This window comes from Corvus cornix, chromosome 26 (assembly GCF_000738735.6).
Source record: "Corvus cornix cornix isolate S_Up_H32 chromosome 26, ASM73873v5, whole genome shotgun sequence".
In the NCBI taxonomy this organism is placed as follows: Eukaryota; Metazoa; Chordata; class Aves; order Passeriformes; family Corvidae; genus Corvus; species Corvus cornix.
In genome coordinates, this window is record NC_046354.1 from 3,304,217 (window position 1) to 3,326,300 (window position 22,084).

Below are 22,084 nucleotides of genomic sequence, written 5' to 3' on the forward strand. Positions count from 1 at the left end.
CCATGACACAAGGAATTTCACCATGGATAAGCCCCAAATCTTTGTTTTTGGGATTGCCACTCTTCACTGCATTTCACCTACCCGAGATTCATTACTGGACATGGGAACTTGGCAAAATTGAACCCCACTTGTCTCTTTAAGCTGAGTGAGAGCTGCTTTAGTGCAGACCCTGTGCAGGTGACGCCCCCGCCCGTGTCCCATGACATTCAGTCACCACGCACAATTGTAAGGGTTTGATACTAGAAAACTTCAGTTACTGCTGCAATGCAAATACCAAACCCCTGTATGACATTTTCAAGCCTAATTATCCCCTCTATGCAACATTTTACATCACAAACATGCAAAAATAATTCTGCAGACAATTGCAGTTTTTCCGAGTTGTTTCAATGGAAGGATTATTCCCACTATTTTTGGTGCATTCCCGTCTATCCTCCAAGTGGGATCGCTGTCTTTATGAAAAGCTCAGCTGCAGCTTTGCAAATTCACTTTCAGTTCTTCCAGAATGTTCCCCAGAAGTAACTGCTCACTTGCTGGTGGGAGCACTGGCTCTTCACACAGACCAGTGTGTGAGAACACAGAACTGTGATTTTCCAAGCAAAGATTCTGCATGACAACTACTGGTATAAATTATCATTTGACTCGTGCCTCTAGAAGGGAAGTGAGACGTTTTGGGAAGTTAAAACCTTTTGTGAACACTGATCTCTGTAAACGGAGGCACCTGTGCTGGGAACAAAGTGAGGATTAAGCGAATCTTTCATAAACCATCACACACAGGCTTTCAGACAGCTCTTTATTTCACCTCTGTGACTGAGTCACCACCAATGCAGGTACACTTCCAGGGACAGGAGGTGGATGCACAGCTGCACAGCGATACAGGAGTCTCCCAGTGGACACTGACAGTGGCCCCAGCCCATGCTGCCCGTCCCCATCCCCTCAGGCCACTCCTACCCCGCGCTGCTCCAAACCTCGCTTACGTAAACTGAGCACAGAGAACAAAACATCCAGCACTTGTATTTTATTCCATGCATGCTGTGCAAACATGGCGTGGCTGGGAGACCACCAGGAAGTTCAGGACCTTCTGGGAGCAGGCACTGGCAGGGCTGGTTCAGGTGCCCATGGGTAAGGAGGTGACAGGGGTCAGGTACCCGATTGAGTTCCCATGCACGACTCCCTGATGTGCTGCTGGGCCAGGATAAACAACAGGCAACTCTGCTGGGCTGCAATGGAGCAAAGTTGGGCTAAAATCAGATTATCTGGCACTTCCCACAGTCCAGAAGGACATGGTTTTCATGGATGAGCTGACACGCAGCAGCCAAATCACATTCTCTCACCAGAGAGGCAAACCAGCTCACGCCAGCCCAGCTCAGGCTGCAGTGCTGTGGGAGCAGCCACGGGAGCTCTGAGTCCAACATTCTCCCACTGTGTCTAAATGGATGTAACCACATGGTGACCAGACCAGCGTGAAGCCCAGACACCAGGACAGAAGGAGCTTCTCTCCTCCATGGATGCAAACATTTTTGGGGCATCATCCTCATGCACAGTTTGATGCCTAGTTTCCAGTAAAAGTATTTCTGTCTAAAGTTTACAGAGGTACTCCAAAAAATCTGACAATTGGAGGCCCTGGTTTGGGAGAAGCATGGCTCTAGAAGCAGCAACAACATTTAAGCTCAGAGAGGGGAAGCCAGTTAAAGGCTCCAAGGACGCAGGGTTGGTTTCCCCTTATGTACAGAAAGCTGCCAAGTAGCTCAGCTCCACACAGAACAGAGGGAGATGGGGAGCATAAACACAGCAGGTAAAAAGGAGTTCAGATTTTAAAGCTATGAACTCCAAATATGTTTCTATTTCACTGGGCTTTGAAGAGCAGCACGAGCAAGGACCAGGACAGCCAGGCACCATTTGCTGTGGTGGGGACAATGCCCAGTGTCCTGTCTGGGCAAATCTTTGCAGAATCACAACTTCCACGTGCAATTTTCTGCATGACATAGAGAGCAGTGATTCCTCAATTCATCTGGGCAGCAGGTTTAGATACAGATCCTATGGATTTTATATAGAGATGACAGGTATGATCTAAGTGTCAGGATATGGCTATTCACTTCTCATCTTCCCAGACATGGAAACCTGTACGTTTCTTTCCTCAGTTAAGCAATTAAACTCTAATTCTCAGGCACTGTCAGACTGGGTCTTGGGCTTTTAATGGAAAAGAGAGAGCAGCAGTGACCATGCAGGGTTGCTATGAGACAGGAGTAAATAGGAGGAAGCTGTATGAACCTCAGATCTCCAGAGAATCCAGAGAAAGGGACTGCCAGAGAATAAAATATCCGTGCATGGGGATTTCTGGGCATCCTATCCTGCACTCAGGCACATCTTTACATCTAAGAACATGCAAAAACTCCACTGGGAACAGATTTAACAACAACATGCTTTAAGCAAAGCTCTGACAGGCCCTGGCCTGCAGCCTCCCTGCAGTGAGTGTGGAAGGTGGGCAGGGGGCCCCAGGGAGGTGGGTGCCATAGCAGGAATAAAGGGCACATAGCTTGTTCCAGCCATGCCACAGGTTTCCTCTTACCCACTTACAGGGAATTCTGTGTCTGGTTTTGTTTGTTTTTCCCTAGGAAGGCTTGTTCCACTGAGCAGGACACCCAAACCACACACACACTCTGCTGCTGTATAAAAGCATTTTGAACATTTCCAGGTGTGAAATGCTGCTGTACTTGTCTAACCCAGCAGCAGATGGCACGTCGGCGTTGCCACAATCCTGACTCCAACGGGGAGTTCTGGAGGACAAGTCACACCTGCTCAGTGCACCAAAGGGAGAACTAATTCCGACAAGGTCTGGCAGCTTCGAGTATGTTTTACACCTGCAGATGCCAGAAACTGCTCATTTTATCTCAAAGATTTCATGGTCTCATGCACTGCATGACTGCGTGTCCCCAGTGCCTCTCAGCAGAGGAAGCCTCCACAGTCCTCTGAGAAATATTTAAGGGCTTATTTTACTTCTAAATACAGGACACAGGCTCTTTTTCTCAACACTTTAACTAAACCTGAACCATCTCCTTCACTCACCAAATGGTCTGTCAAACACGACTGGGGATTCCCTCCCTCTCCCAGGTACATGAAAGGAGACAAAAATATCAGAGGTCCTGCCCAAGATAAATAAAACCCAGAATCCTGGAGTCTGTGCCACTGCCTAACCAACCCACACTGCTCTTCTGTCTGCTCTAGAACCTGAAAAAAAGCCTTTCACATCAATATTCAATCACAGGGCAGCAACTCCCAACACAGTAGCTTTCCTTCTCCTCTGCAGCAGCAGAGTACAGGTCAGATCCCCTGGGGGTGTGGAGAAGATGGGCCAGGTAGAGCTTTTCCCAACAAGTACTGGAGCTCCATCTGTTCCTTCCTGAGGTAATTTGATACTCCTGACATCACCTCTAATAAACCCTTTTCTGTTCCAGCAGCATCCCCAGCTGGGGACACCACGCACACAAAGGGAAAAACCAAACAAAACTGGATCTTCTTTTCCCAGAGACCTGGCCACGGATGGGGGGAATGTTCACCTGGCCATTTCAAACCAGACCAGTGTCTGGGATGTCCAACTCCCTCAAACTTGTTTACTACAGAACCAGTACTGTACCAATGTGAATACTGGATCTGCGGCAGAAAACTTCCTGCCTTGGGCAGGATGGGCAAGGCTGGAACACGACTCAGATCTTCAGACCTACCAGAAGAACCTCTGAAGGATAAAATAATGTCTTAGTATGTCACAAACAAAAAGAACAGCAGTAGAGAGAAAAACACCCAAAAATCAAGTAGCTTTTCCATATCCCCCACCCCTAGCCAAAAAGGACCATAAAGTTGTCCCTTCTGAAGCCAGAAAACAAAATGTCTGCTTTAATCTCAGATAATCCACCTCAAATCCACCCACGAATATTCTGTAAATACAAAAAGAAACGAACAACCCCAAAACAAAACAACCAGGAAAAAGGGGAGGAAAGGTCACTTGCCTATGTTTGGGGTTAGATTGTAACTGCCCCCGTTTCTTCAGAGCACGGAGCTCTGGGTTTCCAGCTAAACCAGCTCACTTCAACCTAGTGACACCTCTCAGGTGGTGCTTCACGCTCCTGTTGGCTTCTCTCCCACAGCACAGCTGCTCCTTGCCACGGGCTCTGGTTCCTCACACCCACGTTCTTTGAAGTCAGTCCCAGCCCGGCCCCTGGGGGAGCACCACGACCCCACCAAGCAGCCACTAAAGCAGCAACTTTCAGCACTGCCAGTTCAGGTGGTGTTTCACTGACAGGTAATCATTTCCCAAGTCATCCACTCCACTGTTATGAGCAGAGCGTGGCAGCAGGAGCCAGCCCAGTGACGGTGTTTGGGACCACTAAGGGGGGGCAGTCGGGGTCACCCCGTGCGTGCCGGCCGTAAAAAATGCACGGCCTTGGGGTAAAGGTCACTAAAGCAAGATCTGCTGGCACAGGACAGGCAGGTCATCCAGGGAGGAACTAAAGTGCTGTAGGTGAACTAACATTAGGGCTTTATTAAGTCATTCAGCAACCAAGTGTTATTGTCCTACACAGCCTGCTCAAAGTACAGTAAAGCATTTTTAAAGGATTTTAAAAATCAAACTAGTTTGACATACGACAGTACACACCTACACATACTGCTGCATTAACAGGTGGATTCTGAATTGTAAATAATCCTGCAATTCATTTTTCACACACAAGCAAATAAAAACAGTCAAAATATCACTCAGACTCATATAGCATCCACCAAGCAAGCTTTTGAGAGAGATTTTTAAAGTAAAGATAATTTGAAAGTCACCTACAATTATGAACAAGACAAGGACACAGACAGGAACAGTCCTTTGATTGACTGTTCCTGCTGGCAGCTTCTGGGATCAAATGGTGAGCTCTGTAGTCTTCCCACACCAGCTAAAAAGAAGTTATCTGGCTAATCTGAAGTTTGAGGGTGTGGTTATTTGTTCTCTGTTCAAAATTATGTCAAACTCAGGACACATCTAGAGAGATATTTTGACTTATTTGCACACGCAACCGGAGCAGGCTCCGGCCGCTTGCGGTTACAGCACCCAAACAAGGTTATATAAATTTGAAGAAGGACTTGAAGCAAAAACAAAAAGGTGGATCTGGTAGAGTCTATCAGAGGCAAAAAATATTTTAATATAACATGAGGAGTTGGCAGAGTCAGACAGTCAAATTCAGAACCTTCCTTAGCAGGCCTGGCAGAAGCAGAAGGAAAGGGCTTTGCAGTTTGGAAGGAAGAGCAATTACACACCTGCCAGGCTCCTCCCCTACCCGTTCTCCTGCTCGCCCAGGGCACCTACCTTACTGTACGTCACTACCGACAAGTTGTTCGAGTGACTGCTGGGGGAGAGATTTACAGAGTTTTGTGACAGTCCATTCTGATCTTGTTCGATTTGGTCAGGAGCAGGCCCCCATGTGTTTTTGCTGATTGTGCCTAGCTCGGAACCCCCAGGGTCTTTTAGGTTGTTTTCATCTGGTTGCCTGTTCTTCTGTGGAGAGGCGAACGGGTTAAAGTTTCCTTCTACCTTGCGATGCGGCTGCGTGTTGAACTCTGTTTCAAAGGATGACAGCTGCTGTGTGACACCCAGAAGTCCTCCAACTTCCACACTGAGGATCACCCAGATGACATCTGTGGAAAGACAAGCATTTGGATTGTCAATGGGAGTTTATGAAGAAGGGGAAGAAGGAGCAAATGAATTCCATCCTTTACACTAGCAAGAAAAGGACTTATTGCTTAGAGCACATTTTTACAAAGCCTCAGCAGTACTGGTTTCAATGCCCCCAGTTTAACAGGGTTAGGATCAACAGTTTGAATTTTAGGAGCCAACTGAGGACAGTAGAATTTTACCTTAGGGGCACACCACTAATCCCTCTGTGCCCACACCTCTCCACTAATCCCTGTAAACACACCCCCCCCACTGACCCCACCGCACACACACCACTGATCCTTGTACACACCACTGACTCCTCCAGCACACACGCACGCCACTGACCCCACTGCGCACCTCCTCCCACAGCACTGACCCCACGGCACACACACACCACTGACCACCCCGAACACACACACCCCCCACTGACCCCACTGCACACACATACTCCACTTGCCCCACTGCACACACACACCACTGACCACCCCGAACACACACACCCCCCACTGACCCCACTGCACACACATACCCCACTTGCCCCACTGCACACACACACCATTGACCACCCCGAACACGCACACCCCCCACTGACCCCACTGTACACATCCACCACTGAGCCTCCCCACCCCCCATAGACGTCCCCCCAAAGGCGGCTCCGGAGCGGCCCCGCAGCGCCCTCTGCCGCCCTCTCACGGCCTTGCGGCCCCGGTGCCGCTCCGGGCTGGTACCACCGGGCCCCCGCCCGAAGATGGGACGGATGCCCGGGCCCCGGGATCGCCGGGCCGGACCTGCGGGCAGCCGACAGCAAAGCCACCAGCTCGGCTGCAGGGCAAGAGTCTCTAGGACTCGGAGCTTGGTGGCCAAAGGGGTTCAATCGTCAGGTCGTGTTCTGGCAAAGGTGACAACTTCTGGCAATACTGGGACATCTCCCACAGTCCGGGGCTGGGAACCATCCACAAACCCTTGGCTTTGTGAGCACACGGGAGCAGCAGTGCAAGCTGGACAGGCTGTCCCACCTGCATGGGGATACCCCTGCCCATCCCTCGGGGACACACTGCATCCCCTCCAGACACTGAGAAGCCGCGTGGCAGTGCCAGCGCTGCCAGCAGCCCCCTCCTTCTGGGCACTGGTATTTTTGCCTCCATGTGCCAACACCTCTCATTCAAACCCTGAAACTTGGGATACTCCCAACTGCCAACAGAGACACAAAGATGTTCTCAGTGTAAACTAAAGCTCGTGGAAAAGGGTGGGAAGGCTGCAGTGAAGGCAGATGTTTGAGGCCCAGGCTGAAGCACCAGGCAAAATAGCCAAATGCATTCTTTAAACAGAGAAATAGCTCACAGGGGATGCACTAAATCACTGCATTAAACCTTGGGCGTTAACTTCTCACATGAGGTTTTCACTACTGTTTTATGCTCATATACAGTTCACAACGTTAAGCAATGGAAAACTGGGAAAGAATCTCAACAAGGACCGAATGGGAAAGAGTCTCCAGGAGAGCTGTGTGCATCCCTTTGTTTTCCAGAGTTTTAGGTAATCTGTAATTTCACCAGTGCTCAGAAAACACCGGCCAAGACAACAAAGCAGCTCTCTTGATGTTTTCCTCCACTCTGTGCTCTATATTTAGGCCCGGGGCTGGCAGACCTCTGCCCTCCCGCTCCATTATGGGCCCGCGGTGTCCCTGCTGTCCCCAGGGGGGATGTGGGCTGGGAAAGGGGCTGCTCACCTCCGTAGTAGAGTCCCGTGGCAGTGCACATCCGCCACTGTCCCTGATACATTCCGGCGGTGCTGGGGCTGCACATCTGCACGCTGACATCGGCCATCTCCTGCGGCTCCAGGGATCTCACCATCACCATGTTCACGTGGCCAAACTGGTCTCCACCGACATACTTCAGGCAAACCCCTGGGGGCCACGCCTCCGTCCCTGGGATTAGACAGGAGAGGGAATTACTGACAGTGCACCAGGAAAAGCTTTGTCTGTTTGTGTAAGACTGGATGAAACATGCTTGTTGAAACAGTTGTGCAATCGTTGGATGGTCAAAGGAAACCAAGATACACAGAACACAGCAGCAGTGGATGCTGAGGAAGCCTGGTTTTCAGAGCATGTTTAACTGGTGCATTTAGGGACCAGCAGAACAACTGATATTCCTATTTTAGTAATCTCTATGTCTTTGTTACACAAAAATTCCAAAGTCACAGTGTAACAGCAGCAAAACAAAAAAAAAAAAAAAAAAGGGAAAAAAAAAGAAAAAAGAAAAAAAGAAAAAAAGAAAAAGAACTTAACCTACACACGCCTCCCCTTCCCCAGGGCCAGAGGCAGAGACAAGGGCAGCGCTGTGTTGTGTGCCCCCATTTCTGCCTCCCTCCATGAAGCTCCTGAACCATGCCACATCAAATACCTGTTATTTATACATAGTGTTGGCAACATTTCCTTTCAGGGATTCATTTCTTTCTAAGCCTGTTAGGAGTCTCAAGAGGAACTCATAGTTTGAGCTGTAAGTGAAGTGCCAGCACTATTTCCTAAATGGAATTATTTATCTCCTTGCACCAACCCTTTTCTCAGGCTTGTGCAAAGGTGGGAAGAGTTATGAACACACGATTTATCAGTGGAGATCCATGTTTAGACTGCAGACACTGGGACCGACAGCGTGACCTGGCAATCAGAGAGACAGAAAACAGCTCCTGCGTGCAGGCACAGCTGCCAAAGATAACAACTGCTGGGGGAGACAGAAAGAAAAAGTGCTTCTGAGACTCATGAAAAATCAGTTTAGCACAATTTTCTTTTGCTTCTTCCCCAGTCATGTGACATGACTAAGCCAACGACTGAGAACAGCTCCTGCTCAGCTGAGGCTGACGGAAATGGCTACGGAAAGCCTGAACCACCATGAAGCTTGGAACTGCTCCGTCTGGTCCGAGGCGAGCACGCTGGAGGCTGCTCTGACCTCACGTTACCTCAAGGAGCATCCTTTGCAACAGCTTGCCTGATAATTTAATCCCTGTGGATACTCCACTGAAGACATGGCAAAGACTGGTTTTCTTGCCAAGTCCTTATTTGTGGAATTCACAACCTCACAGGGAGAGCAGGATGTGCACGAGTGCAGCGGGATGCTCAGCACGGGGGATGTACCAGTACAGCTGGAAAGGTGCTGAGAGAGCAGGGCTCTGAAAGAGGAGCTGGGCGTCTGGCTGACCTCAGCCTGGGGCGTGGGGCACTTGAGCATGAAGTCTCATCTGCAGAGGTTGGCAGCCCAGCAACATGGTTTAGTTTAAATTATTTATGTGATTTTTATCGGGTTTAATGGCTTTAGGCTTGCAAGGTGCCTAGAATGCTGCAACTGATAAGCTTCATAAAATGAAATTATGATTATGTCATTCTATTTCAGTACACTCATCTCTCAGGAGATGAAAAATTGCAGAGAGTATCCTGCAGAGCCAGCAGCAGCTGGGGGCAGAGTGGGGAGAGGAAGACAGGCTGTTAAATCCTGCTGCTCTTTCAGCAATGGTTCTACTACACAAACTGCTCTTTTGGCAGACAAGGCAGCACCGTTCTGCAGGTACCAGAGCAGGGCATTGCTTTTAACTGACACATATGAGAACCTGACTGAACTGAGCTCAGAGCTCACGTGCCTCAAACTGACAATCTCTGAACTCTGCCTGTCACACTCATCAGACCTGCAACGCTCCAGTGACACACGCCTCAGGTATTTTGTGTTCTAGAACTGAAGTCATGTACTCAAGGACTCCTGTAGAGCTGTTAAAAACCTTGGCGCTGCTTCAGTTATCTGCCTAACAAGTAGATATTATCTGGAAACACTACAGCCCTTTGATACTATACCTTAATTAAACCAAAGAATGGTTTTCAAATGCTGCAGTCCTCCTCACACTGCAGAGTCATAACTAGCACGTGAAGCTGCCCTTTACTAACCCTCAGCAGCGTGGTTGTACCAAGTCCAGGCCTCCAGCACCACCGTTAGGGCACAGATGGATGGTCTGACAAGCCAGGTTCAAACCACACAGAAGCCAAAACAAATGTCAGCCTCGTCAGGAAATCCTAAGTCAAGATGAGCTCCTGTCCCTCATTTTAGAAGGCCCAGGATTTCAGAGGGTGAAACATTCCAAGAACAATGAAATATCCCCTGAACTAGGATGCTAAATTAAGGCCAAATTTGCATCCAGGAAATGGTGCATCAGAGGAACAAGGAAGGGAGGAGTTGGAAAGGCCCAATATAGAGGTGTAGTCATAACACACACAAACTGAGACACTAAGAGTGGAGAAACAAGACCTGTCACACTTAGTAGATTTTTAAGAGCTGTATTTGGGACAGTTATAAAAAAACTGCCAGGCAACTTTTCACAGTACTGGAGTTTAAGCAAGTTCCACTTGTCACCCTTCCATTGTACTTTCAAACAAAAGGAGGCAGAAAAAGTACACTGAAATATTAAACCCTTCCTCTAGAACACATTCTCTATAAATCAGTGTTCTTAAACATCCCCCTCCTAATGAAATACTCTTAGATTTTTAGTGTGGTTTTAGTCTCTGCAATACTTGGATATTCAGCCCAAGTACTGCAGCTATTCACAAGCAGAAATACTGAGAGAGCTGAACCTGACTCGTGATGACTCCCAACATCACACCTCGGTGTGGGATTGTTCTCCCTCACACAAGTACAAGCAGGTCAATTAAATTCAGACACACAGTTTTAAATGTTCATGCAACATCCTGTCACTGCACTTCTTGAGGACAAGGGATTCCTTCGCATCCATGGATTTCATTTTCCTCTCTGACTGCATCCCACCATTATCAAGCACTGGGAATGCACTTTGCCCAGCCTCACTTCCTGGATCCCAGTCACCGCTTTGACTTATTTCAAACTGGAATGTGGTCTCTCCAGCCCTGCATCCTCTCAGAACATGAAAAGGCAATTCTGCCAGAAGTGGACCTGCCACATGACCCTTGTGTCACTGCCTCCTTTGTCTGCAAGTTCCCTGTCGTTTGTTTGTGTGGTGGCACGAGGAACAAGACTGGTGACCTGACCGAGCTGCACATCACACCACAAAATCTCTGTGCCAACCCAAGAAGGGGAACTTGCATGGGCTGGCAGCACCTCAGGGTGGCTCCAGCCCAGGTGAGTGCACACAAGCCTCCTGCCTTGAGCCAGCATCCCTCCCACTGGATCCCAGCACCTGCTGTGTGGGGTTTGCTGCAGTCCAAAGGCCTCACCTGTATTCTGTATCCTCCACGTTTTTGTAAACTGGGTATCAGGAGGGATGGACTCTCCTTCACCTATGGTGACATCTTCCACAAACGACATGGAGGGGACATTGATATTTGGACTCTCAAAATCATAGTAGGCTCCGATGGCAGCTTGTAGATTCCTGGAAAGGAAAAAAGCACATTACAACCTGAAGTACAGGTGGACCAGGCCCTCTGCACAGGTCATATGTCATCCTAAACAGTTCAGCAAAAATATCCAGATGGTAATAGCTCGGCTGCTCATGTTTTTTAAAGCTTTTATCTCTATCGTGTGTGGATTCTCCAAGATAAGAGAGCTCTAAATACAGATATTTTTTTTTGCCAGGGACACAGGATCACTTTTCTACTCTGCTTCTATTTTCCCTGGAAATCTTGGAACTTGTAAGTCTTGGAGACCTCTACTCCAACAGTTCTTTATGAAACTTGCTGAACAGTTCAGGAGACACTGAGAGAACAGCTATGCCACAGGAGGCAAACACAGGGCAGTTTCTTCACACCAGTCTTGTTACCTCAGCTAATTTCAGAAGGACCAAACCTCTCCATTTTATTTTGGCACGCAAGGTCCAAAAAGAGCACAAGAGGAACAAAACACGAAGAACACTCTTCTGATAACTCTCAGGGCCAAAGGGCAGCAGTAGCTACAGATAGTAACTCCAGCCTTGCTGTTTTTGAAACATACCATCAGGTACGAACTGTTTATTCGTCAATAGTGCCTGTTCAGCTCTGGGTAGTCACAACTCACAGGAACTCACAAACCACCTGACTCAAAAGTTCTCACTGAATAAAGATAAATGACAGTGCAAGTCTATGATATATTAAGGACATTCAGAAAGCCACAATGCTATTGATTCCTGAGCCACGGTGTAGCTACAATTCATGATAATTAATGTGAGAGGAGGAACAGTCAGGCAGGAAGAGGATTCATGAGCCTTAGCTCAGTTCCACGATATACTATTAAGTCATTACGTAAGTGTTTGGCAAGTCATGTAATTCCTCTGTTTATACATGTCTGAGAGGTTGTGGCCCTAATTTACATGTTGTGAGTGGGTGCTGTGAGAATGGAGATGAGTAAAATCTCCCCAAACGCAATGGGCATAACAACTGCTTTTTTTATGCATGATTACAGAAATCTGTGTTGCTTTTTTTGAGCAGGAAAAAAAAAAAAAAAAAACAAAACCAAGACTTCAGGAACTGGGAACCACCACCTAAACCAAAGCCTTGCAGAAGCTGCTCTGTGTGGGCACAGTGACATATTGAGGGGCTGGATAGTGGTGGGGTGTCATGTGTCCAAGTCAGTGAGCCAAGGTGAAAGCAAGAGAAACATTTGCACCATGACCCTGAGCAAGAGCAAACACAGGGCTTGTGAGGCTGCTTGCCAGCTGGAAAGAGGTTTGAAACAGTGAGTAAAGAAACTGCCTCCTGTTCAATTCCTACAGTGTTTGTGGCAAAAAGCATTCAAATCAGACATTCTGGATAAAATCTGAACTGCATGGGAGCAGTGTCACTTTCTCCTCACAGAAAACTCAGGGGACCCGAAGTACAGCAGCTGACTGGGGGGCAACAGCAGGAGGTAGAGCAGCACTGGGGGCACTGGGAGACGACCCAAAGACCCATCAGTTTGGCAATCAATCCATCCATCACAGCGCCAGCAGATAATCGCTGTGTGAGTCACAGGAGTTCCTGACATTCCGCTAAGGAGACACTGGAGGAATGTCCTGCACAACATGGCCACGGGGATCGATGAGCAATTCAGCCACCCCAGCCTCACAGCCAGACCTTTGCCATCCGTGCCGGGCGGACTTTGGTCCAACACAGGAACCACCGGGTCCCATGCCATGGCCAGAACTCTGAATTCCAGAGCAGAAACCATTATTCAGCCTGAGGCGTTTTCTACTTAGGAGTGTGAGGGCTCTATTTAATCCCGCCAGCTCAGTCAAATGCTGCAGGAAGGGGCCATGTCACATTAGCCAGTAAACAGAGACAAATGCTCAGTTTTACGTCACCAACCGCCTGTTGCTTATACACTGCACAAGATTTACATAACTCACACCAGGGCTGTGCCAAGAGACTCCTGCTCACTCACCCAGCTAACACCATGAGCTGGAGCTTAGTTTGCACTATGATTTCTTCCTGTAGTACAGCAATCCAAGGCAAAAGGTATTGTAGGAGATACAAAAGACAGCAATGCAGCTCCTTCTCTTCCTAATCCACTACTACATAACTACATTTTCAGACGGACCACAACATCTTGTGAGTGACGATTCTGCAATCAGTGGTACTGACGTCTTATTGACATTGAGAGGAAAAAATAAAAGCTCTGAGGGGCAGATTTCTGCTGCAACTCTTTGTGAGGCATCCTGGCTGTGTTTGTTTGCTGGGCTGCAAACAGGCCTCAGAAGGTAGTGGGCTATTTGTGCACATAGGCCTGGGGCCAGCACTGCCATCCCGGGGTCATATTTCAGTGCACTTTGCCATTGGGAAACAACAACACTCCTCTGCAGCATGGAGTTAAAAACTAACTAAAGAACAAGGCATGCTGGAAATAGATTTGCCTCCGTTTGTGATCCGATATTCCCAAACCCACCTCCCCACTCCCACTGTATGATCTGTGTGGTGGGGGGTGTTTGGGGGGAGCCCTTCTATGTGTTTCAATGCCTTTTGGACTCCCCAGTAGAGAACTAAAAAGAAGTTTCCAGAAACTGAAGAGCAATTCACAGTGGCAGAAGCCAAAGTCAGGATGACAAAGCAAATCTGCCTTGAGTTCACGTTCTTTGACACAGACAACCCCAGGAGACAGGGATGGAGTGGTGGTGGCTGCACTCTGTGCCACAGGCACCCCCAGCTCACACCTCAGTCCTGTTCTCGGCTCGCACGACCACTGCTGGCACTGTCCCATTCCTCCTCCCAAGAGACAGTGCTCCCCCTCCTCCCTTGCCCAAGAACCCCCAAGATCAGCCGGAGGGCAGCACTCCGAGGAAAATGCCACTTGCAGAGGTGAACACTCTGCAGCCTGGTGATGTGCAGGCAGCTGAGCCCAAGCAGCACACCCTGCCACTTGCCCTTCTGCCACAGGCACAGCATCAGTGCAGCTCACACCCAAATGTGACCTTAATGACAGAGATGCATTAGGGCAAACACACTCAGGGCCCTGAAATTTGTCTATTTTTAAATACATATTTGGGGTTTTTTAGGTGTTTACCCTTGTGCCCAGCTGTAATTGCATAGCCCCAGCTGCAGACACTGCAGGGACAGATACAAGGGTCAGCCCTCAGAGGGTCCAGTTATCATCTGGCTTCTGCTCACACATCCCTGCCTGCCTGATTTCACTCCTCAGTGTGACTTACACCACACTACTTACTCTACCCTCTGCTCTCTGCCATAGGAGATAAATTACTATTATAAACCAAACAACTCTGCAAATCCAGCCAGTGTAATTGACATGATTGAGCTCTCCTAATTACAGGGGTGGCCATGCAGCTCTTTCTTCACAGGGCCCTCCAGGTCTCAGGCCCTCCTTATGTTCCTGAAATTAAGCAATTTTTCCATTTTTAGAGCAGTCCCGGACCACAGCAGTTTGTAGCCCCGCCACACTTACAGAGCAGGTCTGACAAGATCCAAGCCCTAATTCCCGGGAAAAGCCTGCAGTCAAAAGTCACCCCAGTGATGGGGGTGAGCCCACGACTCAGCACTGTGCTCAATTTTAGTCCTAAGAGCAAGACTTCAGAAAGAGAGAGGGGAGTAGGAAGCAAATACAGGTTGTAGCTCCACATCATCAACCAAATCCACGCTAACTCTGGGCATCCCACTCTTTCCTCTTCAAGGGCATCCCATGACTCTTGGGTGTCAAGTGCTTTTCCCACACAACACCAAACTGTTCCTTTCCAGATCAAGCCTTTTTCTCTGCTGCTTCATTTCAAGCCTCAGGAGCTAAATTACAATAGTCAAGTTAAAACCTTCTCTGCTAATAGCTCTGGAGACATCCCTTAACAACTCTTAAGTGTTAGCAACAAGGTGGCTCATCTTGAACCCTTCTTTCCCTTCCCAGTTTTTTCCAGACAGCCTTTTGTTATGTTAAACCAATATATTTAGGCATTAATTACTTAAAGTAATTCAGTGTTCAAAATTAAAAGAATCAGTTCACAAACTCGAGGCCTCCTTACACAACCTCCCTGTCCTGCAAACAACCAGCAGTATACGGGTAAATGGAAATTGTTTTTTAATTAATTGTATCAGACTTTTCTTAGGAGACTGAAGACACTGAAGCACCAAGGCTGCTGAGGCCTCAAGCAAAGCAGGGCACGGGCCCAAGACCCTCTGCTCCCCAGAATATGGGGAATTCTTTCAGCATAGAGAAGTTCAGTATCTCAAAAGAAAAGCAGTACAAGCAGGTGCTTTGAACATACAAGATGAGAGACATTAGAATTTGAACTATAAATGTTACAGGAATCTGCAAGCTTTCATTTATTGTCAAATTCCTTGACGAGAGAGCCAAAGAAAAAGATGCAATTTTTTTAAAGAACAGATTTTTGGGGAGTAAAAATTCAAATCAAATCACAAGCTCAAAATCCAGCCTGCAAATTTGCCTCTCTCTGGCTCCTGCCCTTGTCCACAGCACAGCATCCATCATGGCCCACTCCTGGGGAACACTGCAGGCCTCTGGTTCTCCTGAGCTGTTGGAGAACACAGCAGACAGAATGCTCCCTGCAACACCCAGGGCACCTTCCATTTGGAATTTCAGATGGGATGCAGCCCTTAGGTCGTGCAGAGACAGCCAGCAACGTTTCTTAGGTAACAAATGGACTTGGTCATTGTAAGGAAGGTGCCAAGGTCTGTCCCATGGAGTGGGGGAGGAGCCAGGCAGGTGCCTGGGCTGGGAGGTGCGCTCTCTGCGTGCCCTCAGCACTCACAGGGTGCAGTGTTTTGTCATGAGCCAAGCAACTCAGGTGACATCTTCTGGAAATATGCAATGCAGAGACACTGGGCAGTGCTAAACAGCACAATAAAATCTGCAGCACAGAACATGTGATGTACGACACTTTGGACTCCTGTAACTCAAGTCTCCACCTTCACAGACCTCCTCTCACTCTCCAAATGCAGTGTGTAACCAGGCACCACAGCACCCCATAAGGTGCCTATTGTTAAAAAACAAAAAGAAATAGTGCAGCAGATGGACAGTTTCTCACTCCCAAATAATGGAACTTCTCTACATGATACAGGGGGGAGAGACTAAAAATGTATGGGAGACATCCAAGTGAGGCAACCCCTTTTGTCTCTTAGTTCCCACAATCTTAGTTGGATGTTCTTCAGCCCAGCTCCTGGGGACCTGGCTTGCTGATACTCCAGGCTGGGACATCTCTAACAGCTTCTATTGCTCCGGAAGCAGGAGATGCCTCACTCCAAGCCTTGGAGAAGGCCAAAGGGGGTGGACGAAGAGACATGCACATCATGCTGCAGGGAAGCACTTCCACCTGGAGCTTTCAATTTCAACGTTCAATAGGGATGACACATAGCAATTAAGTGCAAAGTTTCAAGATGTTTTGAAGGACTGGAATTTTAATCAGTGAATATCTTTCAACAGACAGAATTTCAGAAAGCAAAACTTGTGTCAGTTTTCTTCTTTCTTGACCCCTATTACACTAAAGTTACACTAAATTCTAGGTATGAAGTTGGGAAACTACCTTAGAAGATGTCTGATGATGCAAAAGGACTGAGGGAAGCTGAAAGCTTTAAGATGAAGGAGGGAGGGGGAAAGAGCTGGCTAATTTATAGCTTATGTATTTTTCACATGAAGACACAGAAAAACATTTCATTGTCTTAGCAGCAGTTCCACACATAAGTGGGGTGTTCTAGGAAGAAGACAGAAACCTGCGGTAACAGAAGCAATCCTGTGTCTGCAGGAGCAGCACGAGGAGAGAAACTGAGAGCCCACAGGAGAGGCACAGCGTCCTCAGAGCACCAAACCATCAAAGGAACTCACTTTCCCTGAGCGGCTTTAATGTGCACAGAAACACCCAGAGCAGCTGCTGAAACCTTCTCGAGATACCCGCAAAGGGCTGAGCACATCACCTGAGCACAGTAAAACACCTGAGCACAACCCCTTGCCCAACAGCAGCACCACAATGACGGTGCTACAAGCAGGAGCCCTCAGAACCATCCCCAGCAGTTGATCCCTCCCAAAGCAGATGGTCCCAGCAGCTTTAAGTGGGGGGTAAAATATCCCGAGAATGTCCCAGCAGGAGCTGCCACTGAAAACAGGCAACAGCTCTTCCCAGTGGAAAGTCACTGAGAGCTGCCAGTACACAGGAGATTCTGTAACTGCCAATTCCTCAGTACAAACTATGTCACCAATCTATAATTGTCTGCAGGAAAGTGAAGGGGGATTAAGCTACAGAAACTGTCTGAGAACAAGTTGGGGCATGTAAGGCAGAGTTCAGCTGGACCAAAATTATATTGTACCCAATTCTGCTACAGTTACCTGCTTATGCTTCCGTGCCACAAGCACCAAATTTTTAAATGCTTTCTGTCTTGGAGCACAATTATAGTATGTTCCACAGTTATAAATACAATTTCTTTAAAGTCTAGATTTCATTCAAAATAATCAGGTCAAACATTTGAGCTGCTCTGGAGGAGAGGTGTGGGTTTGGTTTTTTCTACGCATTAGATAAAAGCTTCTAAGAAAATATTTTTAAATTGTTTAATTCTGTAATGTTGTTATTTTTAGTAGCACTAGGAGACAGCTGTGGACACAGAGAGGCAGCAGTCTGCGATGGTTCACAGGCACTAAGACATATCCACTATGTATCAAGTGAGCCACAACAGACCAAACAGTTTAAAACCTCTTTTCCCTCCCCAACCCAAGGGTGTAAACGACCCTGCACCCGCCACAATCCACAGAGCTCCCCACACTGTCCTGACATCCTGGTGACAGCACATCAGCAGCCACCAGATCTGCTTCTGGGGTGCCACTTCTGCCTGTGAGAACAGCGTGTCACCAACTGGGTTAGAGTAAGAGGGACACCAAGTCCAAAGCCTCAGCTTCCCTCTTCCCTACTAAAGCTTATCAACACCCAGTCAATGTTTTGAGGCAACCTTTTTCACGAGATTTGGCCCAGCTGGTCACCATAAACAAATATTAACCTGACCAGAGTCACACCAAGACACAGATTGCTCAACAAACGTGTACTGAGTCACAGAAAGAACACGGGACTCTGGTCTCTATCACCTGATAATGATGGGAAGCAAAGGAACAGGAACTCCCACCCACTGCTGTCACTGCTCCATGGATGCTGGGTGAGGAATGAAAACCCACAGACATCCCCAAGGGAGGATGATTTATTTGGAAAATCAGGTCTCCTGTCTCCTCCATGACACGAGGATTCTCCACCAAAGGGAAGGGGTGTCAAAACTGAGCTCGAGGTCCATACAGAGCAGAGGGAAAGCTTTCCTCACATTTGTCAGAACATGGCTTCAGTCTGAAGAGCAGCCCAAACATCTGTTTTCAGAAGGACACCTGCATGCTGCAGGCATCTGCAAACACCTGAGGTTAAAAATCAGGAGCAGTGCTGATGTGAGCCGCTGTGGGAACCACACCCTGTGTGAGTAAATCCCCTTGACCGGGTCTGTTCTGTTCAATTCTGAGCGTCCTGACTTCTCACACAAATACACCTCAAGTATTTCTCTTGTAGGTGAGTAGCACCTACACTTAGTATAAGTCACGGGAAAAGCAATTAAACCCCTATTAGCTAAATCCCCAATCAAGTACATCCACTTCTGGGCAATACAGCTGTTTCACTGGATATAAAGAATTGGAACAGCCCACCCACAGGGATGGAAACGTGAATCTATAAGGCAATTTAAGCACAGAACTGCCCCACACCTGACACAAGACAGAACTAGGTTTTACTGCAGATTTCTGCAGTATTTTCAGAGATAAACTTAATCTTTATGCAAAACATCACCTTGGGAGTACTAGTTAAACCATGACACAGCCACAAATTCTCCTAAACAGATGAGAAGAACACAAGGATCCCCAGAAGAGATCTGACAACCTTACAAATAATGACCTTTTTCACCTAAAGCTGGATCCAAAAAGCTTTGTTACAATAATGCTTTTTTCCTCCCCACACACAATGGAAACCATTATTATCTGACACATTTCAATTAAATATCACACCTACTGCTCTAATAAAAATTCAGCTTTCTAAACAAAAGCTAAAAAGAGAGTGTAAAAAAATATTACACGTAAATTACTGAAATATACATTAGTTCTTCCAAACTGGGAATCTCTGAGCCAACTGCACTAAAATATGGATTTTAAATCCACCACCATTAGCTACATCAAACTAATTCACTTTCTCACAGAATTAGAGCAGCTCCAAGCCTCTCACCCACAAAGCTGGCACACACTCCAATTAAAAGAAAATAATTCCTTTTTCTTCTCCCAATACAATTTCCACGCCAGCTTTAGAGGAATCTAATGACTTTTATGGAGTTCCAGGAGCTCCCTGTGAAGGCAGGCCAAGGCCAAAGGGGTTCAGACTCGCTTCTGCCCATCTCACAGATCACTGTGGAGCTGCAGGCAGCACGTGGGACTTTGCTGCGCCACAAAAATCCCTCCCACGAGCCCCCTCCCTCCCACCTGTGGTGGGGCCCAACACATGGAGGGGAGGGAGCAGAGCCAAGGTAACCGAGGGGGATTTGATCCTGGATACAACAGCAGCAAAATGCCCTCCCCACTCTGCTGCCCAAGGTTTCCTCCAGAGAAAGAAACATTTTGGCGCCGAAACAGCTCACTTTTGGTTCTGCTTTTTGAACAAAAAAGTTCACTTTTGGTTTTAGGCCGAAAGCGAAAGCTCAGCCTCTCCCTCTGCAGCCCCTCTGAATGGAAAATAAATAACTAAATGTAAAGCAGTGTGATGTGTGTTGCTGTTGGGGAATGTACAGCCAGGATCTCAGGAATCGGATTTATGCAGCAGGAAGGCAAGAAGTAGGCACAGAAAACAGACAGAACTCTAGGAAAGTGTTTAATAAATACCAGGGAAAGACAAAGGGTTTAACCTGTATTTCCTGCAGATCAAGGAACAGCCTCAGAAACTTTGGATGCATGTGTTCAACCCAAAGCATTTTTGCAGCACTTAGTAAAACCAGCTGGCAGTTCCTTAGCACTGCCCAAGCCTGACAGAGGTCTGAAGGGGCACTGGGCATTCCTGGGAACTGGAGAAGTGGACACGGACTTTCAGAGGCTACTTACACGTATTCCTTCCCAGTCAGCCACTAATTTTTCCCCCCAGATTGGCCAAACAAGCTATTTAAAAATAATTCCTTTATTCCAGCAGTACAGCTAATTCACTCTAAATCCGTTGACCACAATTACTAATGATGCTGTTGGAAATTGTCTTTCAAAGCACATCAAACTCTGAGTGTTCCCTACAGTACATGAAAGACGCAAAGTGGGGAATGAACTGCGGGTCTGGAGATGACAGCTATTGCCAAAGAGCAGCTTTCACACCTGGGAACAAGTTCTAGTGAAACTATTTATGTCTTTGTTAATTAACTCACACATGGGACATTGCCACAGAGAACCTGGAACCCCCAGTGTGTGCACTTCTGTCACCCCACCACGAGCTCCCTCACCATTTCCTGCAGGTGAACATCAATCCCGATGCAGAAGGAAGGGATCATCCCTGAAGGAATGTGCCATGCCTTTAACACACGGAAAAGTGACCTGATGGTCTCATCGAGACAAATTATTTGCAGGACATGCTGGTGCCAGAAGGTTCTGACCCTAATTCCACCCCACACGAGGCAAACCTGGTAGGGCACCCGAATCACCTGGGCAGCGTGGATTGCACAGGGCCCCTCAACCACACAGGAAAGGCGCTTCCAGAACAGGAACACGTGTCCTGATTGTCCCTGCTGAGGGACAGCAGGGTTAGTGCAGGGTCAGCCCGGCTGGGCCAACGACCCTGTGGCCATACAGGAAGGGGTGGGAGCTGGGCAGTGGGATGGGCACAGGGTAGAGCTGCCAACTGGACACGCCAGCACGAGGAATAGCACCAACCTGGAAGAGAAGGAGCAGCCCCTGCCAGGCTGAGAACGGGCACTCACAAGGGCTCTGAGCCCTCTCAGAACAGTCCCAGCCCATGTTTGCTTGCACACACACCTCACCAACCCAACAGGCACGTGCCCATCCATTCACAAGGCTTACCAATTAGTGCTTCAGAAAAAATGTGAAAACTGATGTTTTCAGAACCAAACTATTGAAGTTGGGAAATTAAAGCTATTTTAACCACTTTAGATCTTCTTCAATTGCAACTAAACATTTGAAAAGCCCTTGGTTCTGAGGCTGGATTTGAAATGCTATTATTTTAAACAAGAATTCAATATTCCTGAATGAAAAAGAACTGCTTCAGCACAAACCAGGAACACTCTGGCTACACAGAGCATCTTCAGGAGTAACTTTCAGGTTCAGCTCTGTTCCCTGCTCTTCCCAGGAATCCCACAGAACCCCCAGGATTACAGTGCAGTGTCAGATTTAGTCACACCACCAACACGTGGATGAGGTGGAAAAGCATCTTCTGCTGGGAAACAACCGTTTCTTCCAAGCAAACTCCTGAACTCCTTGAGACCTTCTTTCACATTGTGTCAGATTACAAAACACAAGGAATTACTTGCTATTCCCTTACTCCCTCTGCAGATGCATATTTGCCACTATAATTCAATACAGAGCTGTAGGAGGAAGGAAAGGCAAAAGCAAAAAGCTGACAAAGTTGTCTTATCACTGTTTATAAGCTCTACAATTCCACTCAAGTTTTCTCCCAACTGTTGATATCCTGACCTCCCCTTGGATTTCAGGTTTCAAAGCCGAGGTTTCTGGGTTTGATGTTCTACCTCTAAGCAAAGCTTAGCTAAGTGATCTCTGTTCACCGTGTCTGAAACACCCAGCACTCGTTTGCTCTCCTGCAGCCCCCACGGTGCAGAGCTTTTAGGTCAACACACTTTGGAGATGGGCTGAGAGGTGCAAGGGCTCAAAACGAGCCAAACCCTTCAACTCACACAAGCAGCTGCTCCACAACATGCTTTTTACAGTTCCTGGGCTCACTGCACCAGAACACTCCTAGTTTCTGGTTTTCACCCTTGTACTG

The 22,084-nt window shown here is 47.6% G+C and overlaps 1 protein-coding gene across 1 annotated transcript in view; it reads right to left on the bottom strand.

The window, feature by feature from the left end:
* ILRUN (inflammation and lipid regulator with UBA-like and NBR1-like domains) overlaps positions 1 to 22,084 on the bottom strand; it is a 28,587-nt gene that overhangs the window by 5,602 nt on the left and 901 nt on the right. The window contains exons 2-4 of the mRNA XM_039565158.1: positions 10,908 to 11,062; positions 7,413 to 7,610; positions 5,339 to 5,667 (exon numbers count right to left, since the gene is read on the bottom strand). Of these exons, the coding sequence (XP_039421092.1) occupies positions 5,339 to 5,667; positions 7,413 to 7,610; positions 10,908 to 11,062 (682 nt within the window). The remainder of the gene's footprint in view (positions 1 to 5,338; positions 5,668 to 7,412; positions 7,611 to 10,907; positions 11,063 to 22,084) is intronic.